The following is a 20,772-nucleotide window of genomic DNA, read 5'->3' as shown; positions in this document are numbered from 1 at the left end:
AGAATTCTACTCAGCCCACATCACGGTCTTGAAACACAATGTCATTGAGGAGACAAGGGTCTAATTTAGGAAGAAAATTGGGTGCGTGCACAGAACAAATGTCTCTATTTGCGTGGAGCAATGCCTACATGAGTATGTCCCATTACAAACCAGCCTCTTTACTTGTAAGTGTAGATATGAGTATAATGCACACAGCTCTTTATTCCTGGAACACGTGCAGTGCATGAATACACAATGGCCCAAATGTATTAAGACTCAACAAGAGATAAAGTGTAGACAGACAAAGAGTGATAAAGTACCAGCCAATCAGCTCCTGTCATGTAACAGGTTGTGTTTAAAAAATGAGTTATGAGCTGATTGGCTAGCCATTTATTAACGGGGTCTATTTACTAAGCCTTGGATGGAGATAACGTCACTGGAGATAAAGGGGGTCATTCCGAGTTGATCGCTCGCTAGCAGCGTTTTGCTGCGCAGCGATCAGATAGTCGCCGCCTATGGGGGAGTGTATTTTAGCTTTGCAAGTGTGCGAACGCTTTTGCAGGCGACGGCACAAAAAAGTTTTTGACAGTTTCTGAGTAGCTCTGGACTTACTCAGCCGCTGCGATCACTTCAGTCTTTTTGGTCCCGGAATTGACGTCAGACACCCGCCCTGCAAACGCTTGGACACGCCTGCGTTTTTCCAACCACTCCCAGAAAATGGTTAGTTGACAGCCACAAACGCCCTCTTTCTGTCAATCACCTTGTGATCGGCTGTGAGAATGGATTCTTCGATAAATCCATCGCCCAGCACCGATCCTCTTTGTACCCGTACGACGCGCCTGCGCAATGCGGTGCATACGCATGCGCAGTTTTGCCGAGATTTAACCTGATCACAGCGCTGCAAAAAGTTGCTTAGCGAGTGATCAACTCGGAATGACCCCCAAAGTATCAGCCAATCGGCTCCTAACTGTCATTTTTCAAACACAGCTGAGGCGGGGACCTGGTGAGCAGCGCTGGAAGATGTCACAGCCACAGTTCACAGCAGCGGCCACCCGGCTCCAGCAAGCGAGACCTCGCTTACTGGAGCCGGGTGGCCGCTGCTGTGAGCGGTGGCTGTGATGCAGGGACAGAGAGGAGGGACTGGAGAGGCAGAGAGACTGGGGGGGGGGAGCCGCGGAGCGGACGGGGGAGAGCCGCTGCTCTCCCCCCCACCCCCCCCGCGTCTCTCCCTCGTCTCTTTTTTAAAAGTCGAATTGAGATGTAATTTGAATAGCCAAGGTCGGATCCAATTTATCCCTTTGTCTCTTGTTAAGGCTTAATACATTTGGGCAATAATGCACTCTGGAAACAGGAATTCAACTCCACATAAGCCCCAAAACCTTGTTCTGATGGTCCAGAGATGCCGGCTATGTGCTGCTGTTGCTATCAGCTGTTCACAGGCATGGGGCCGCTGTGAATTACTTACCAGCGTGCTAGCTAAGCGGAAATCAGTTAAGTGGACTTGCTGTTTTATTTAATCATAAACAGATTTTTCACCAGAGCGGGTTTTCTCTCAGTTTCTCTGCTACATGGCTCTCCTCGGTAAAAGCACCAAGTGATATAGGTCTGTTCTGCTCTGAATTATACTGCTGTTTTGTAGAAGCCATCAATGTGCCTCTCTGTAGAGTGCCTTTGTGTACTGCTCTGTAGTCACTTCAATAGGAGTGGTGTGTGGCTGCATCTGCTCTCATCCTGCATCAACTAGTTTACAGGGGGTCTTTTTTTTTCACAATATCTACACATTATGGTTTTTGCACTTTACATATAAGAATAAACAGGTACACACCAGTCCTGCACACGTGCTGATCGATGCAAAAGACTTGCTGTGGTTGAGAACTTCTCCAGTATAGAAACAAAGCTCATCCACTGGGATTCGGGTTTGGACATTGTCTCCAGCTGCCGTTCTCTCTTCCACCACGAAGCCTGCAGCCAGAAAGTCATTGGTTCTCTGCAGGCGCAAATTCAGGTTCCTGCCAAAGGCAGGCAGGTGGATATACATATTGTCCGGGTGGGTCTCTCTGTCCTTTGGAATAGAACGTGCCCTTCGGATGTTAGCGAACACTGACTCATCTCCTCTCAGTGGCGAAGGAATCTGCCCAGACCATATTAACTGCGGGATCACAACTTCAACTTCTGGGTCAGAGCATTCAGCTACAAGACAAAATATGATTCAGACACAATGGTGATGTCATTTAGTATTAGGCCAGCCATAACACTGCCAATAGCACAACTTCTTATTCTAACAATAGTGCATTAGTTCTGAAGAATATACGTATAGTATATACTACATATACTGTGCTTCAGGTGATAAAACAATTTACTATTTACTATAGTATGGTGTCATTATTGTAATCTAAATTATACCACAGGCTTATTTGAATCACTGAAAGTAGAAAACATTTGCTGCGCTAGTCTAAAGCTGGGTACACACTGCGCAATATGTCGTCTGATCCGGTGGATTGGACCTACATATTACTCAATTTGGCGCATACTGTGAAGTGTGTATGCCTGATATGCGCGTACAACATGCACGTCAAACATGACGATAGCGACACCATGGGGTCTATTCATGAAGCAGTGAAGTGTGTGGAGAAGTGAGCCAGTGTGGAAGTTGACTATGGCAACCAATCAGTGTTGAGTTAACTTTTGTAAAAATAAGAATTTACTTACCGATAATTCTATTTCTCGTAGTCCGTAGTGGATGCTGGGGACTCCGTCAGGACCATGGGGTTTAGCGGCTCCGCAGGAGACAGGGCACAATAATAAAAGCTTTAGGATCAGGTGGTGTGCACTGGCTCCTCCCCCTATGACCCTCCTCCAAGCCTCAGTTAGGATACTGTGCCCGGACGAGCGTGCATAATAAGGAAGGATATTGAATCCCGGGTAAGACTCATACCAGCCACACCAATCACACCGTACAACCTGTGATCTGAACCCAGTTAACAGTATGATAACAACGAAGGAGCCTCTGAAAAGATGGCTCACAACAAGAATAACCCGATTTTTGTAACAATAACTATGTACAAGTATTGCAGACAATCCGCACTTGGGATGGGCGCCCAGCATCCACTACGGACTACGAGAAATAGAATTATCGGTAAGTAAATTCTTATTTTCTCTAACGTCCTAAGTGGATGCTGGGGACTCCGTCAGGACCATGGGGATTATACCAAAGCTCCCAAACGGGCGGGAGAGTGCGGATGACTCTGCAGCACCGAATGAGAGAACTCCAGGTCCTCCTCAGTCAGGGTGTGCCCCTGACCAAGTAGCAGCTCGGCAAAGTTGTAAAGCCGAGACCCCTCGGGCAGCCGCCCAAGATGAGCCCACTTCCTTGTGGAATAGGCCTTTACTGATTTTGGCTGTGGCAAGCCTGCCACAGAATGTGCAAGCTGAATTGTACTACAAATCCAGCGAGCAATCGTCTGCTTAGAAGCAGGAACACCCATCTTGTTGGGTGCATACAGGCTAAACAGCGAGTCAGATTTTCTGACTCCAGTCGTCCTGGAAACATATATTTTCAGGGTCCTGACAACGTCAAGTAACTTGGAGTCCTCCAAGTCCCTAGTAGCCGCAGGTACCACAATAGGTTGGTTCATGTGAAAAACAGAAAACACCTTAAGGAGAAATTGAGGACGAGTCCTCAATTCTGCCCTGTCAGAATGAAAAATTAAGTAAGGGCTTTTATATGATAAAGCCGCCCATTCTGACACACGCCTGGCTGAAGCCAGGGCTAATAGAATCTTCACCTTCCATGTGAAATATTTTAATTCCACAGTGGTTAGTGGATCAAACCAATGTGACTTTAGGAAACTCAAAACAACATTGAGATCCCAAGGTGCCACTGGGGGCACAAAAGGAGGCTGTATATGCAGTACCCCTTTTACAAACGTCTGAACTTCAGGCACTGAAGCCAGTTCTTCTGGTAGAAATTTGACAGGGTCGAAATTTGAACCTTAATGGACCCTAATTTTAGGCCCATAGACAGTCCTGTTTTCAGGAAATGTAGGAAACGACCCAGTTGGAATTCCTCTGTAGGGACCTTCTTGGCCTCACACCACGCAACATATTTTCGCCAAATGCGGTGAAAATGTTTTGCGGTTACATCCTTCCTGGCTTCGACCAGGGTAGGGATGACTTCATCTGGAATGCCCTTTCAGGATCCGGCGTTCAACTGCCATGCCGTCAAACGCAGCCGCGGTAAGTCTTGGAACAGACAAGGCCCCTGCTGGAGCAGGTCCTTTCTTAAAGGTAGAGGCCACGGTTCTTCCGTGAGCATCTCTTGAAGTTCCGGGTACCAAGTCCTTCTTGACCCATCCGGAACCACGAGTATGGTTCTTACTCATCTCCTTCTTATGATTCTCAGTACTTTTGGTATGAGATGCATAGGAGGGAACACATACCCTGACTGGTACACCCACAGTGTTACCAGAGCGTCCACCGCTATTGCCTGAGGGTCCCTTGACCTGGCGCAATATTTGTCTAGTTTTTTTTTTTTTTTTTTTTTCAGGCAGGACGCCATCATGTCCACCTTTGGTTTTTCCCAACGGTTTACAATCATGTGGAAGACTTCCCGCTGAAGTCCCCACTCTCCCGGGTGGAGGTTATGCCTGCTGAGGAAGTTTGCTTCCCAGTTTTCCACTCCCGGAATTAACACTGCTGAGAGTGTTATCACATGATTTTTCGCCCAGCGAAGAATCCTTGCAGTTTCTGCCATTTCCCTCCTGCTTCATGTGCCGCCCTGTCTGTTTACGTGGGCGACTGCCGTGATGTTGTCCCACTGGATCAATACCGGCTGACCTTGAAGCAGAGGTCTTGCTAAGCTTAGAGCCTTGTAAATTGCCCTTAGCTCCAGTATATTTATGTGGAGAGAAGTCTCCAGACTTGATCACACTCCCTGGAAATTTTTTCCTTGTGTGACTGCTCCCCAGCCACTCAGGCTGGCATCCGTGGTCACCAGGACCCAGTCCTGAATGTCGAATCTGCGGCCCTTTCATAGATGAGCACTCTGCAGCCACCGCAGAAGAAAACACCCTTGTCCTTGGAGACAGGGTTATCCGCTGATGCATCTGAAGATGCGATCCGGACCATTTTCCCAGCAGATTCCACTGAAAGGTTCTTGCGTGAAATCTACCGAATGGGATCGCTTTGTAAGAAACCACCATTTTTCACAGGACCCTTGTGCAATGATGCACTGATACTTGTCCTGGTTTTAGGAGGTTCCTGACTAGCTCGGATAACTCCCTGGTCTTCTTCTCCGGGAGAAAACATCCTTTTCTGGACTGTGTCCAGAATCATTCCTAGGAACATTAGACGTGTCGTCGGAAAAAGCTGCGATTTTGGAATATTTAGAATCCACTCGTGCTGTCGTAGAACTACTTGAGATAGTGCTACTCCGACCGCCAACTGTTCTCTGGACCTTGCCCTTATCAGGAAAGCGTCCATATTTCTTTTAGGAAGAATCATCATTTCGGCCATTACCATGGTAAAGACCCGGGGTGCCGTGGACAATCCAAACGGCAGCGTCTGAACTGATAGTGACAGTTCTGTACCACGAACCTGAGATACCCTTGGTGAGAAGGGCAAAATTTGGACATGTAGGTAAGCGTCCCTGATATCCAGTGACACCATATCGTCCTGGTTCGCTATCACTGCTCTGAGTGACTCCATCTTGATTTGAACCCTTGTATGTAATTGTTCAAATCTTTTAGATCTCACCGAGCCGTTTGGCTTCAGTACCACAATATGGGAATACAGCCTGTGAATTTTTTTCCAATACTGCCTCCCTGTCGGAGGGAGACGTTGGTAAAGCAGACTTCAGGAACTTGTGAGGGGAAGACGTCTCGAATTTCCAAAGTACACCTGAGATACTACGTGTAGGATCCAGGAGTCCACTTGCGAGTGAGCCCACTGCGTGCTGAAACTCTTGAGATGACCCCCCACCGCACCTGAGTCCGCTTGTATGGCCCCAGCGTCATGCTGCGGACTTGGCAGAAGCTGTGGAGGACTTCTGTTCCTGGGAATGGGCTGCCTGCTGCAGTCTTCTTCCCTTTCCTCTAACCCTGGGCAGATATGACTGGCCTTTTGCCCTCCTGCCTTTATGGGTACGAAAGGACTGAGACTGAAAAGACTGTGTCCTTTTCTGCTGAGATGTGACTTGGGGTAACAAAAGTGGATTTTCCAGCTGTTGCCATGGCCACCAGGTCCGATGGACCGCCCCTTTATACGGCAATACTTCCATGTGCCGTCTGGAATCTGCATCACCTGACCACTGTCGTGTCTATAAACATCGTCTGGCAGATATGGACATCACATCTACTCTTGATGCCAGAATGCAAATATCCCTCTGCGCATCTCGCATATATAGAAATGCATCCTTAAAATGCTCTATAGTCAATAAAATATTGTTCCTGTCAAGGGTATCAATATTTTCAGTCAGGAAATCCGACCAAGCCCCCCCAGCGCTGCACATCCAGGCTGAGGCGATTGCTGGTCGTAGTATAACACCAGTATGTGTGTATATACTTTTTAGGATATTTTTCAGCTTCCTATCAGCTGGCTCTTTGAGGGCGGCCGTATCTGGAGACGGTAACGCCACTTGTTTTTATAAGCGTGTGAGCGCCTTATCCACCCTAAGGTGTGTTTCCCAACTCGCCCTCACTTCTGGCGGGAAAGGGTATACCTCCAATAATTTTCTATCGGAGGAAACCCACGTATCATCACACACTTTAATTTATCTGATTCAGGAAAAACTACAAGTAGATTATTCCCACCCTACATAATACCCTTATTTGTGGTACTTGTAGTATCAGAAATATGTAACACCTCCTTCATTGCCCTTAACATGTAACGTGTGGCCCTAAAGGAAAATACGTTTGTTTCTTCACCGTCGACACTGAAGTCAGTGTCCGTGTCTGTGTCTGTGTCGACCAACTGAGGTAAATGGGCGTTTTTACAAGCCCCTGACGGTGTCTGAGACGCCTGGACAGGTACTAATTTGTTTGCCGGCCGTCTCATGTCGTCAACCGACCTTTGCATCGTGTTGACATTATCACGTAATTCCTAAATAAGCCATCCATTCCGGTGTCGACTCCCTAGAGAGTGACATCACCAATACAGGCAATTTGCTCCGCCTCCTCACTAACATCGTCCTCCTACATGTCGACACACACGTACCGACACACAGCACACACACAGGGAATGCTCTGATAGAGGACAGGACCCCACTAGCCCTTTGGGGAGACAGAGGGAGAGTTTGCCAGCACACACCAAAAACGCTATAATTATACAGGGACAACCCCTTATACAAGTGTTTTCCCTTATAGCATTTTCAGATATGTAATCATATCGCCAAATAAGTGCCCCCCCTCTCTGTTTTAACCCTGTTTCTGTAGTGCAGTGCAGGGGAGAGACTGGGAGCCTTCCTCACAGCAGAGCTGAGCAGGAAAATGGCGCCGTGTGCTGAGGAGAATAGGCCCCGCCCCCTAAAACGGCGGGCTCTTCTCCCGGAGTTTGTGAGATCTGGCAGGGGTTAAATACATCCATATAGCCTCAAGGGCTATATGTGATGTATTTTAGCCATAAAAAAGGTATAATACATTGCTGCCCAGGGCGCCCCCCCCAGCGCCCTGCACCCTCAGTGACCGCTGGTATGAAGTGTGCTGACAACAATGGCGCACAGCTGCAGTGCTGTGCGCTACCTTATGAAGACTGAAAGTCTTCTGCCGCCTGTTTCTGGACCTCTGGACCTCTTCAACTTCGGCATCTGCAAGGGGGGTCGGCGGCACGGCTCCGGGACGAACCCCAGGGTGAGACCTGTGTTCCGACTCCCTCTGGAGCTAATGGTGTCCAGTAGCCTAAGAAGCAAATCCATCCTGCACGCAGGTGAGTTTACTTCTCTCCCCTAAGTCCCTCGTAGCAGTGAGCCTGTTGCCAGCAGGACTCACTGAAAATAAAAAACCTAACTTAAACTTTTATTCTAAGCAGCTCAGGAGAGCCACCTAGCTTGCACCCTTCTCGGCCGGGCACAAAGATCTAACTGAGGCTTGGAGGAGGGTCATAGGGGGAGGAGCCAGTGCACACCACCTGATCCTAAAGCTTTTATTATTGTGCCCTGTCTCCTGCGGAGCCGCTAAACCCCATGGTCCTGACGGAGTCCCCAGCATCCACTTAGGACGTTAGAGAAAAACATGTTATAAAATGATACGTAGCAGCTGATTGGTTACCATGGCCAACTTCACCACTGGCTTACTTCATCACACTTTTCACTGATTCATGAATAGACCCCCATGTATGCTAATGAAGGACAGAACAGTGATCGTTCTGTCCTTCATTAACATCGCTCAATATGTACCCAGATTCCGATATTTTGGCCTGTTGGGCCGACATGTTGGCTGGGTACACATCACTACAGTGTGTACCCAGCTAAACTTACTGTAGCTAATAGCTAATATTTAACTGGTTGTAACTGGTTACAGCCAATTGTTGCTCTCTGTTCAAATTTACTCAGTTGAGGTGAATTCTATTTTTGGGTGCCCATAACTAATGAGTACACAATTTGGACACGAGTGCCGAGGGAGCCCATTATTTCTGCTCGCAGCCTCCTGGGGTAGCAAGCAGAAGTCAGCAAGAAGTCTTGCTTTTGGAAACCCAAACTGCAGTTTTGTCAGTGCGCCCCAATACTTTGCACGGGTTTAGTCCAAATCCAGGGCATTTGGGTGTAACAAGTGTGATAAGTAATGGGCTACTGTGGCACTCGCAGAATTGAATATAGCCGGTTGGGCGACCTTTACTTAGGCAAGCCCAAAAGCAAATTAATTCTCCCCACTGAGAAGCACTTAAGAGTCTTAGGGGGACATTTACTAAGCAGTGATAAAAGCGGAGAAGTGAACCAGTGGAGAAGTTGCCCATGGGAACCAATCAGCAGCTCTGTATAATTTTATAGTATGCACATTATAGATGTTACTTCAGTGCTGATTGGTTGTCATGGGCAACTTGTCCACGGGCTCACTTCTCTGCTCTTATCACTGCTTAGTAAATGTCCCCATTAGGGCCACATGTATCATACCATCGAGAGACATAAAGCAGAGGATTTGCCCATATTAACCACTCATCTTCTAGCTGTCATTTATCAAGCACGCTTGATGACAGTTGGAAGCAAATTAGTTGCTCTGGCCAACTTCTCCACTTTCTCTCTCTCAAAGGTTTGTTCCATTTGCGAATTGGATGGAAATTGGGTACATGTTCTCTGACATTTGTGCATTGGAAAGAAATGTGTACATTCACCCATTTGCAGAGCTGTACGCATCCAAATCCATACACTTGTCTTCATCATCATCAGCACACATATGCACCAGCCCTATACCAGGAGCAAAAGATACACCTGGAAAAAGATCTATTTATGCCTACATCCAACTCTGCATGGCCCACAGATGCTCCGACGTGCCCCGAACTTTGCCTACATGACAGTGCCCATTACAGCCCAGTTATGCCTCCACAGCCAAAATATAGTTGCAACTCTGCATTGCCCATGCTTGCACAAACATGGGTTGAGTTCAAAGGGGTTATAATATAGTTATACTTATCTTTTCCACCATATTTGCTGGGGTCCTCAGCACCTGCTACAGTCTCTCACCACTCTATTGACTTTAAGCTAGCTTGCAGATGGAAAGATCTCAAGGAGAGACATAGGGGGTCATTCCGAGTTGATCGCTCGCTAGCTACTTTTAGCAGCCGTGCAAATGCATAGTCGCCGCCCACAGGGGAGTGTATTTTAGCTTTGCAAGTGTGCGAACGCGTGTGCAGCCGCACGGGACAAAAAAGTTTTTGCAGCTTCTGAGAAGCTCTGGACTTACTCAGCCCTTGCGATCACTTCAGTCTTTTTGGTCCCGGAATTGACGTCAGACACCCGCCCTGCAAACGCTTGGACACGCCTGCGTTTTTCCAAACACTCCCAGAAAACGGTCAGTTGACACCCACAAACGCCCTCTTCCTGTCAATCTCCTTGCGATCGGCTTTGCGAATGGATTCTTCGTTAAATCCATCGCCCAGCAACAATCCGCTTTGTACCCGTACAACACGCGTGCGCATTGCGATGCATACGCGTGCGCAGTAATAACCTGTTCGCTGCGCTGCGAAAAACGGCAGCGAGCAAACAACTCGGAATGACCCCCATGGACACACGACCGGTCACATGACACAGGCCAGCCGTAATAGCAGAATGGAGGCTACAGACACCACCAGAGCTGGTTAACACTACACAAAAGGTAGGCACTATTTTATTTTCTATATTAATTCACTGCATTACTTTTTTTCAAGGGTGCATAAAACACAAAACATATAAAACATAAAACACAGCTTACTAGACCTAGGTACATAGCAATATGAATGGTGGATGCAACTGTAAATGTACTGCTCACTTAAAGAGTTCTTTCATATAAGTATTTACATGTAGAGGAACAATTTGGAAATAATAAGGTAGAGCGCAATTACAGTAGGAGGCATTAAGAAATAATGGGAAATGCGGGACATCCGGGAGATACAATGCAATCACTTGTACATTAGCTCTGCCTGAATGTCATCAGAAACCACAAAAGAGAGGACATGTCTTCTTATCAGGGCTGAGAGATCTCAGGACAGCGCAAGGTACTGGGAGGCTAAACTGTAAGGGCTGTAATAGAATAATTATAGGTTCTGTAGCCAGTACTATATTCAGATGTGTTTTATTTTGTGATCAGTAAGGAAAAGCCACTATTCCCAGACAAGTATTAGTGCTACAAATTATTACAAATCAGTTAAAATGAAGCGCAAGGTCTATCCCCGTTCTTCAGCCCAGAGATCCTTAGCTGACCCTCAAGTGCCGCCCTTCCTTCCCTGCACCTCTACCAAGAAAGGGTCAGAGAAGCCAAGCTTCCCAGAATCAGCTGTGCTAGAGGCTGCAGAACCAAGCGCTCAGCTCCCAGCCGGACTCCAGTTCCTAATGAACGGAAACTATGATGTTCAGCGAGGGGGACCCTGCCAGGATCGGCTCAGGTTGAAACATCAGCTATGAAAATATAAAGGGCCTCTTCACACAGACCCCCCCTGCCCCCAAAGCACACGCACGGCAAGAGGTACAGGGATATCTGGGAGAAGTCTGAGGGGCTCCAGTTCTACGTCAGCTGCTATTTTACACAGCCTAGAGCTGGTTACACTGATCTGCTCTAGTACCCTGGATAGAGAGAAAAAAGACAGATTGCAAATTGCTCTTCACCAGTTTTCCAGCCAAACTATTATACAACAGTAATAGCATAGTTTAGTTAGCAGGGGCAGCTGTTCTTGCATCAATTCTAATTTTATTTTAGCTTTAATTTCCAGAATCCCTGCCTGGACTTAATTAGAATGTTCTCTTTAATCCGCATTTCAGAAAAAGGTTTAACCCCCTCAGTAAGGTGCGGATGGGGTTAGCACTTGCAAGGATGTGCCCACTGCCCATCCAGTCTTCCCAACACAGATCTGCTGACAGAGGATCCCGGCTGTGGCACAGCACTGGGAAAGGCTACATGTCTGCTAGATTATATTTCAACCCTTTGATGCAAGAAGGGGCTTGACACTGACAAAATGAGTCTTTTCTTTCTTTCTAGTAATATCCATGGGAGATAATTCAGAACTGGACAGCTATGTACATAAGTCCATAATGACCATCAGAGTGCAGAAGACAGCAGCTTATTTTCCTATGCTATATCTTAGTGCATTATTATATAAGGGCTGGCAATATGTTTGACATTTCTACACTTCGTGATAAATACCAGAGTGCTTAACAATGTTGTATATTTCAAACCAGCCGGGTCCCAAATAACCATGTATGAAAGAAGACATTGGACGCTGCGTCCCAGAGCACTCCATCTATCTGCGGTAGTCTATGTACCACCTGTCAGTCTATTCTATGAGCCCAGTCACAAACGTTTATATACAGCAATATCCTGGCACTCATCAGAAACTGCTTCTAGTAGAACAGGTTAACAAGTGATTTTTCTTTTAACGTTATAAAACACTTTAACAAGGAAACAGCAATTTTCTAAATGACACCGTCCTCTTCTCCAAGTCCTACATACACGTTTACCTATTCCCGCCCAAAATAGCCTCTTAAAGGCCTTCAAGTAATTCCCAGTGGTTCCCAGAACCAGTCCAGATGTGTTCTTCACTACTCTGAAGTCTAGTGCATGTGTGGCAGTCTACAGCCTCTGGCTGCAAATAGAGACCTGGAAGGTCCAGCAGTACAAACAGACAGAATGCCTGGAAGAGGGAGGACTGCGTCAAGCCAGGATCAGGGAATATCCAATGCGCATGCGCTGCCAAAGTGACGTTAACCTGTTAGCTGCCAGCAGAGGCCCACAGCGTAAAAGGGATTCAGGTCATTCGGGAATCAGGAGCACTATGGCTTTCTGAGATGTGCAGAGTGTATATCCAGTGATCACAATAGTAGTGGTTGTATGTGTACTGCTTTTATTTCTTAGACTGTGATAACACCTGATTTACAGTAACAGCACTAGGTTTAGGCATTTCATTCTTTGCATTGTAAGAAGTGACAGTTATGGCAATAAAACATTCTACTTACCTGTGTGAAGTAGGAGGCTGAGCAGTGTGAGAAGCAGCATGTTTTTACAGTTCTGCAGTCTTTAGGATGGATGTGCTGCCTGCATATACAGTAATGTGGTACTGCACCAGCAGTAATGAAGCGAGATGCTGAGCACTTGCAGTTCAGTCCCAGGTAGTACTGTAGATCACTATCTGCTAATGTAATTGTAGTGCAATGAAGTGCAGAATACATGTAATACAGTACCAGTGCAGTGTAGTAGTAGTAGTAGTAGTAGTAGGTATTCCAGTGAAGCACAGACTGGATGAGTGCACTGTCCCTTACTGTCCTGCAAAATGCCCGGCGACTTACATTAACTTTCGTGCAGTGCAGGTTACACAGGACAGCACCGAGTGCACTGGAATGACATGCAATGCAATAACCAGTGTGTCAGAGTTGCAGTATAGTGAATGCAGCGCAGTCCCTGATTCTTCTTGCCCGGTGCAGTGCAGGCGATGCAGTGCAATGCCCGGTATTTGCAGTTCTTCAGCCTTTGGAAAAGCAATTAACACAGCAGAGAAAGTCAACTGGATCTTCACGACCCGCCTGCCGGGCACAGAGAGCGCCAATCAGAGCTCGGCCGGGATGAAGGAGCGCAATTGTCAGCCCAGGTATTGGGAGAAAGAGACAGCTCTGGGAGGGATCTGCTGCAGTACACGTGGTTGTGGCGCAGTGTGCAGAGATGGACGCTAGGGGGAGTGCGAGGTGTGAGAGAAATGGAGCTCAGGCAGGTGTGAAGAAGAGTGACAGCATAGTACAGTATTATACTGTAACTAGCATAGCATACCTCCCAACATGACCCTCTCCAGGAGGGACAGAATGCTCTGCTTCTGGACTTTCCTCTTAATGTATGATTGCCAGCACCTGTTTTGAACAGGTTAATGGATTATAAAGGTGTTTCAGCACAGGTGCAGGCAATGATACAGAAAGAGGTAAGTCCAGGACTGGAGTATTCTGTCCATACCTCATGTTGGGAGGTATGGCATAGCATAAGTACTGGTGGTATAGAAGCTTGGTATAGTAAGAGGAGTACTGTAGTGCCCCTGCAGAACAGGTGAGAAAGCAGCACAACATAACTGAGAGGGAAACCTATAAACAGAATTCGGGGTATGTGTAGCAGTAACTATTAGGAGAGTGCTAATCTTCACTGCCTCACTGATGGCCTGATTCTGAGTTGCTATCCATGAAATGATGGTTTCTGGCCAGTGCACATGCAAGCGCATGGAACTCTACTGTCTTATGGGAGTGTCGGTGGCCTGTATGTCGGCTTATGCCCTCAATCACAGTGTGTGGACAATTATTGAACATCTGAATCAGATGGATCTTTTGCACCCTGCATGATGTTTGCCAGCGTAATGATGGAGGGGATAGGCTTCCACATGCAGACGTGTGAATACTTAGTGTATATGCGCAGATACCTGCATTAGCGTAAGGAAGGAAGTAGGCTGCAGCAGCCGCACAGAACACTGGCAGCAGATGTATGGCCAGAAATATTTCAGAATGCTGTTTGCGGCTTTATAGAAGAGGAGATGTTGCCCATAGCAACCAATCCACTTCTATAAACCTGCACTTTAGTAAATATACCCCAAATAATCTGAAATAAATGCTCAAACTAATACAAGCTCTAAAAACTGCACATAAAACATTTCCACATTAGTGCTGTGTTTATATAAATGAACATGAAATGTTGTGAATTTGCCATTCACAGTCTGATTCAGAAATGTAGGCTCATGCATTTGCAGCTGCGACCTCGTACACAGCGGATGTGTGAATATATGATAATGCTGCAGCCGACTGGATATGCACTGAGACGCACTCCGGCGGCATCACAAATCTTACATCTGTGTACAAGCACGCAGCAGTAGTCGGAGATCCATAGAAAATCATAACCCCATGGTCATGCAGAATCATTGCTGGAACTAAGACGCTGGTGCCATGTTTTCTGCCTACGAGACTGCAGATGTAGTCGGAGACACCCCCCGAAAACGGCTGTGACATGCTTACGGTTTGCCGCCACTCCCTGTTACCTCCCCCAAATGGTCCTGACTGTCAATTGCTTTGCAAATAAATCTTCGCTGCGTGCAGTATCACTAAGGTACCTTAGCACGTGCGCAGTGCCACAGTGATGCATGCACAGTCGCCCGATAATCACTCAGCATTACGTACATCTCTGAGTGAGGCCCATACTTCCATCTTCTTTCTAATGTCCCCAGGAAGCTCTGTTGTTTGTTACTTTTATTGCAGTGCCGTTATTGATTGGGAGTTAGAGGGCACCTTCCTTTGTGGTCACGATTAATGCTGCAGCACTTATTTATTGTACAGTTACATTTATAGCTCAGCATATGTCTTTTTAGGACGCACTGATGGAAGTATATGAGTGTGTATGTAAATATGTATATAAATCAGTGGCTGAGAGACATGGTGGGAATTCAATTGATGCCGAACGGACAACACCCGAATCCGCACAACACCCGCCACACTTTTGGGCGGCAGGATCTCGCTCAGAGATAGCTTCTCTGGGACCTAAAGTTTTCCTTGCAAAAGATGTATTATTTGTTAAATCTTTAAAAATGATGACAAATATATATCGGTTTTAGAAGATGGTATTGGTATTGTCGTCTCAGAGATTTTGGGTCTATTTACATACCTCCCAACATCGAGAGATGTTATGGAGAGACTCTCTGGCGCGGCTAAGCTGTGCTCGGCAGAAAAGTGTGCTTGGCCCATGGAAAAGGGGCGTGGCTTTGCGGGAGTGCCATGATCGCATGCCACGACCCCGTTTTCCATCACTGTGGGGGCATGCCCAGCGCTCTGTAAACTGCTGGCATGCCCCCAGTCCTTGTGACTCCTGTGAATATACGCTGCGCACATGTGCACAGCGTCTATTCGCCGCTGCTCAGATAGGCAGAGCAGTGACTGACAGGAGCCTCCCAACTGCCCCCCCCCCCCAAAAAAACGGGACTATCCCGCGAAAACCGGGACAGTAGGGAGGTATGTATTTATCAAATAAATTTGTGGGATATTCTCTGAAAACAGCCATATTGCAAATATGAAGTATCCCCAGAATATATATGGAGGGACTGCAGCAGATATCGGAGATATATGTTGCAGTCCCTCCATATCAGACAGCATCCACAGCCCCTTTAGGTTTCTATAGAGGCTGCAAAGTTGTCGGATTTACCAAGCTTCAGAATGCTTTGCTTGTTCTAGAGTAGTATAACGCCATCTGTGTTAGTGTTGAAACCAGGCTAAGGACCTGAAAGGGTTATTTTGTTTTCTGTTTGTAATGTTTGTTTGTTATTTATCTTTTAATTAGGATATAATCAGATATGTATGTGTTATGGGGCAGCAATACACCTATTTTAAGATCCCCTGTGTTTTGTCACCTAAGCATGGTGTTCTGCTAAGTGATCTCGCTCTAGGAAACCCTAGCCTTACACATCTCTCAGCTGCGGAACGAGGTGAGAAATACAACTGACTTGTGTATCGGCTTAAATGCACATGGCAGGCTTCCCACTAAGAGCGCAATGCTTTGGCCAAAAATAGCTGATTCTGGGAGCAAAAGAGGACACAAGGCTTGGAAACTAGTGAGCAGCCCTAAAGTGCTGGGTCAGACAGGACATGGATTGCTCTTTACTCTTAACCCTTCCATTGATAAACTCAAACTTGGGGAGAAATTTATCAAGAATTCGAAAGACTGTAGACATGAACAAAATGCCTATAGTAAGTAACCAATCAGCTTCTAGCTAGCATTTACCCAGGGGCAGACTGCCCCCATTACTGGTGGAAAGCGGCAGCAACACATTGTGTCTCACTTATTCATTGGTGGGTTCTGGGTGCGCTGTTGGTTGTTGCTGAGGGGAAAAGGGAGGGTGTATGTCTGCATGTCACCAGTGCAGGCTGGAGACATAGTGGAGGGATAGCCCTGAGGTCCTTCCTCTGTATGGTCACACTGGAGGTCTGAATTTGTTTGGGTGGCTCACAGCAGGAAGCTGCTCATGGCGCCCTCTGCTGGCTGGTACTTTATGTGCCAGCGTAGTCAGTGTATAGGTTGGGCCGGCCCTCATTTCTACAATAGCGTATAAAATGATAGGTAGAAACTGATTAGTTACTATGGGTTGCTTCTCCACTTGTCTACTTTTTAGAAGTGGAGACATGGTACAGATTACCAGAGTTGGTGGTATAGTCAACAGAGCGTTATAGGTAAAGATGAGCGGGTTCGGTTCGTTGAGATCCGAACCCCCCCAAACTTCACCTATTTTACACGGGTCTGAGGCAGCCTTGGATCTTCCCGCCTTGCTCGGTTAACCCGAACGAGGCCGAACGTCATCATCCCGCTGTCGGATTCTCGCGAGATTCGTATTTCATATAAAGAGCCGCGCGTCACCGCCATTTTCATTCGTGCATTGGAGATTGAACGGAGAGGACGTGGCTACGTTCTCTCCCTGAAAAGCTCCGTATCTGTGCTCAGTGTGCTGCAAATATCTGTGCTAAGTGTGCTGCAAATATCTGTGCTCAGTGTGCTGCAAATATCTACGTTCTCTGCCTGAAAAGCTCCATATCTGTGCTCAGTGTGCTGCAAATATCTGTGCTCAGTGTGCTGCATTGTGGGGACCACCAGTATATAATTATAGTAGTACAGTACAGTAGGCCATTGCTGTATCTTGCAGCTCCGTTTTAGACTCAGTTCTAGACAGTATCCTGATCATCAGTGCTCAATATCTGCTGCATTGTTGTGTGACCAGTATATACTATATATATATATATATATATATAGTAGTACAGTGCAGCATTTTGGTGACCACCAGTATAGTAGTATAGTACAGTAGTCCATTGCTGTATCTTGCAGCTCCGTGTCACTTCCAGTATCCATATCTGTGCTGCATTGTTGTGAGCAGTATATATAGTAGTACAGTGCAGCATTTTGGTGACCAACAGTATATAGTTGTACAGTACAGTAGGCCATTGCTGTATCTTGCAGCTCCATGTCACTGCAAGTATCCATATTTGTGCTGCATTGTTGTGAGCAGTATATATAGTAGTACAGTGCAGCATTTTGGTGACCAACAGTATATAGTTGTACAGTACAGTAGGCCATTGCTGTATCTTGCAGCTCCGTGTCACTGCAAGTATTCATATCTGTGCTGCATTGTTGTGAGCAGTATATATAGTAGTACAGTGCAGCATTTTGGTGACCAACAGTATATAGTTGTACAGTACAGTAGGCCATTGCTGTATCTTGCAGCTCCGTGTCACTTCAAGTATCCATATCTGTGCTGCATTGTTGTGAGCAGTATATATAGTCGTACAGTGCAGCATTTTGGTGACCAACAGTATATAGTTGTACAGAACAGTAGGCCATTGCTGTATCTTGCAGCTCCGTGTCACTTCTAGTATCCATATCTGTGCTGCATTGTTGTGACCAGTATATAGTAGTACAGTGCAGCATTGTGGTGACCACCAGTATATAGTAGTACAGTAGAGTAGGCCATTGCTGTTTCTTGCTGCTCTGTGTCACTTCTAGAATCCATATCTGTGCTGCATTGTTGTGACCAGTATATAGTAGTAGTACAGTGCAGCATTGGGGGTAATTCCAAGTTCATCACAGCAGGATTTTTGTTAGCAATTGGCAAAACCATGTGCACTGCAGGGGAGGCAGATATAACATGTGCAGAGAGAGTTAGATTTGGGTGGGGTGTGTTCAATCTGCAATCTAATTTGCTGTGTAAAAATAAAGCAGCCACTATTTATCCTGCACAGAAACAAAATAACCCACCCAAATCTTACTCTCTCTACACATGTTATATCTGCCTCCCCTGCAGTGCACATGGTTTTGCCCAATTGCTATCAAAAATCCTGCTGCGATCAACTTGGAATTACCCCCATTGTGGTGACCACCAGTATATAGTAGTACATTACAGTAGGCCATTGCTGTATCTTGCAGCTCCGTGTCAGACTCAGTTCTATTCTCCGGATCAGTGCTCAATATCTTTGCTGCATTGTGGGGACCAGTATACTACAGTACAATACTCCAGTGCTGTTCTCGCTGCTCAGTGTCAGTTCTCCATAGTATCATCAGTGATCAGTATAATCAGTTCTCAGTATAATCAGTGCGCTGTTAGTCGTGCGCCCGTTATCCGCCATTACTGCATTGGAATTTAGACAATTGATTAAGTTATTGTGTCCCCGGTACAAAATCCCATCTAGATTCCACTTCACTAGGCAGGTGATAGCGAGATTTTACCAATTAATATAAGTGATTTATAATTATTAATTACAGGGATCTTGCCAAATAATTCCAGTGATTTTGTCATTTTATTCCAGTGATTTGGACCAATAATACCATTGATTAGAACGAATAATTCCTGTGATTTTGTCATTTTCTTCCAGTGATTTGGACCAATAATACCATTGATTAGAACAAATAATTCCTGTGATATTGAGGTGCTTTTGTCGCTTAGCTTAGCCATCCAGCGACCACAGTGCACCTCTTTTTCTCTTTTCTTTGCATCATGTGCTGTTTGGGGACTATTTTTTTAAGTGCCATCCTGTCTGACACTTCCGTATATGTCCAGTGGTACTGCCATTTGATATAATTCCCGACATTACTGCCATTTAATTCCAGTGATTTTGTAATTTTCTTCCAGTGATTTGGACCAATAATTAGAGATGAGCGGGTTCGGTTCCTCGGAATCCGAACCCGCCCGAACTTCATGGTTTTTTTCACGGGTCCGAGCGACTCGGATCTTCCCGCCTTGCTCGGTTAACCCGAGCGCGCCCGAACGTCATCATGACGCTGTCGGATTCTCGCGAGGCTCGGATTCTATCGCGAGACTCGGATTCTATATAAGGAGCCGCGCGTCGCCGCCATTTTCACTCGTGCATTGAGATTGATAGGGAGAGGACGTGTCTGGCGTCCTCTCCATTAGAATAGAGATAGATTAGATAGAGAGAGAGAGATTGTGCAGAGTCGCAGACAGAGTTAGTTTACCACAGTCAGTGACCAGTGCAGTTGCTAGTTAACTTTTATTTAATATAATATATCCGTTCACTTCTCTCTGCTATATCCGTTCTCTGCCTGAAAAAAAAAACGATACACAGCACAGTCAGTCACACAGTGTGACTCAGTCTGTGTGCACTCAGCTCAGCCCAGTGTGCTGCACAGTCATCAATGTATAAATTAAAAGCTTATAATTAATTGTGGGGGAGACTGGGGAGCACTGCAGGTTGTTAGCAGGAGCCAGGAGTACAATTATATTAATTAACAGTGCACACTTTTGCTGCAGGAGTGGTGACCAGTGCCTGACCACCAGTATAGTATTGTTGTATACTACTAATATCTCTTTAAATATCAACCAGTCTATATTAGCAGCAGACACAGTACAGTGCGGTAGTTCACGGCTGTGGCTACCTCTGTGTCGGCACACGGCAGGCAGTCCGTCCGACCAGAATTGTATTATTTATTATTATATACCTACCACCTAACCGTGGTTTTTTTTTCATTCTTTATACCGTCATAGTGTCATCCTAATTGTTACGAGTATACTACTATCTCTTTATCAACCAGTGTACAGTGCGGTAGTTCACGGCTGTGGCTACCTCTGTGTCGGCACACGGCAGGCAGTCCGTCCGACCAGAATTGTATTATTTATTATTATATACCTACCACCTAACCGTGGTTTTTTTTTTCATTCTTTATACCGTCATAGTGTCATCCTAATTGTTACGAGTATACTACTATCTCTTTATCAACCAGTGTACAGTGCGGTAGTTCACGGCTGTGGCTACCTCTGTGTCGGCACACGGCAGGCAGTCCGTCCGACCAGAATTGTATTATTTATTATTATATACCTACCACCTAACCGTGGTTTTTTTTTTCATTCTTTATACCGTCATAGTGTCATCCTAATTGTTACGAGTATACTACTATCTCTTTATCAACCAGTGTACAGTGCGGTAGTTCACGGCTGTGGCTACCTCTGTGTCGGCACACGGCAGGCAGTCCGTCCGACCAGAATTGTATTATTTATTATTATATACCTACCACCTAACCGTGGTTTTTTTTTCATTCTTTATACCGTCATAGTGTCATCCTAATTGTTACGAGTATACTACTATCTCTTTATCAACCAGTGTACAGTGCG

The 20,772-nt window shown here is 46.1% G+C and overlaps 1 protein-coding gene across 4 annotated transcripts in view; it reads right to left on the bottom strand.

The window, feature by feature from the left end:
- The window catches only part of ADAMTS17 (ADAM metallopeptidase with thrombospondin type 1 motif 17), a 547,181-nt gene that overhangs the window by 504,446 nt on the left and 21,963 nt on the right, over window positions 1–20,772 (bottom strand). For 3 of the 4 annotated variants that reach the window (XM_063925677.1, XM_063925678.1, XM_063925680.1), the window contains exons 1-2: window positions 12,611–13,228; window positions 1,805–2,169 (exon numbers count right to left, since the gene is read on the bottom strand). In XM_063925677.1, the coding sequence (XP_063781747.1) occupies window positions 1,805–2,169; window positions 12,611–12,650 (405 nt within the window). In that variant the 5' untranslated portion in view covers window positions 12,651–13,228. Of the gene's footprint in view, window positions 1–1,804; window positions 2,170–12,610; window positions 13,229–20,772 lie in introns of those variants that run through there. The other variant, XM_063925679.1, reaches the window with a different exon arrangement.

Source organism: Pseudophryne corroboree, chromosome 6, assembly GCF_028390025.1.
Source record: "Pseudophryne corroboree isolate aPseCor3 chromosome 6, aPseCor3.hap2, whole genome shotgun sequence".
Classification (NCBI taxonomy): domain Eukaryota; kingdom Metazoa; phylum Chordata; class Amphibia; order Anura; family Myobatrachidae; genus Pseudophryne; species Pseudophryne corroboree.
Note: the sequence above shows the minus strand (reverse complement) of the source record. Positions and strands in the feature narration are given on the sequence as shown.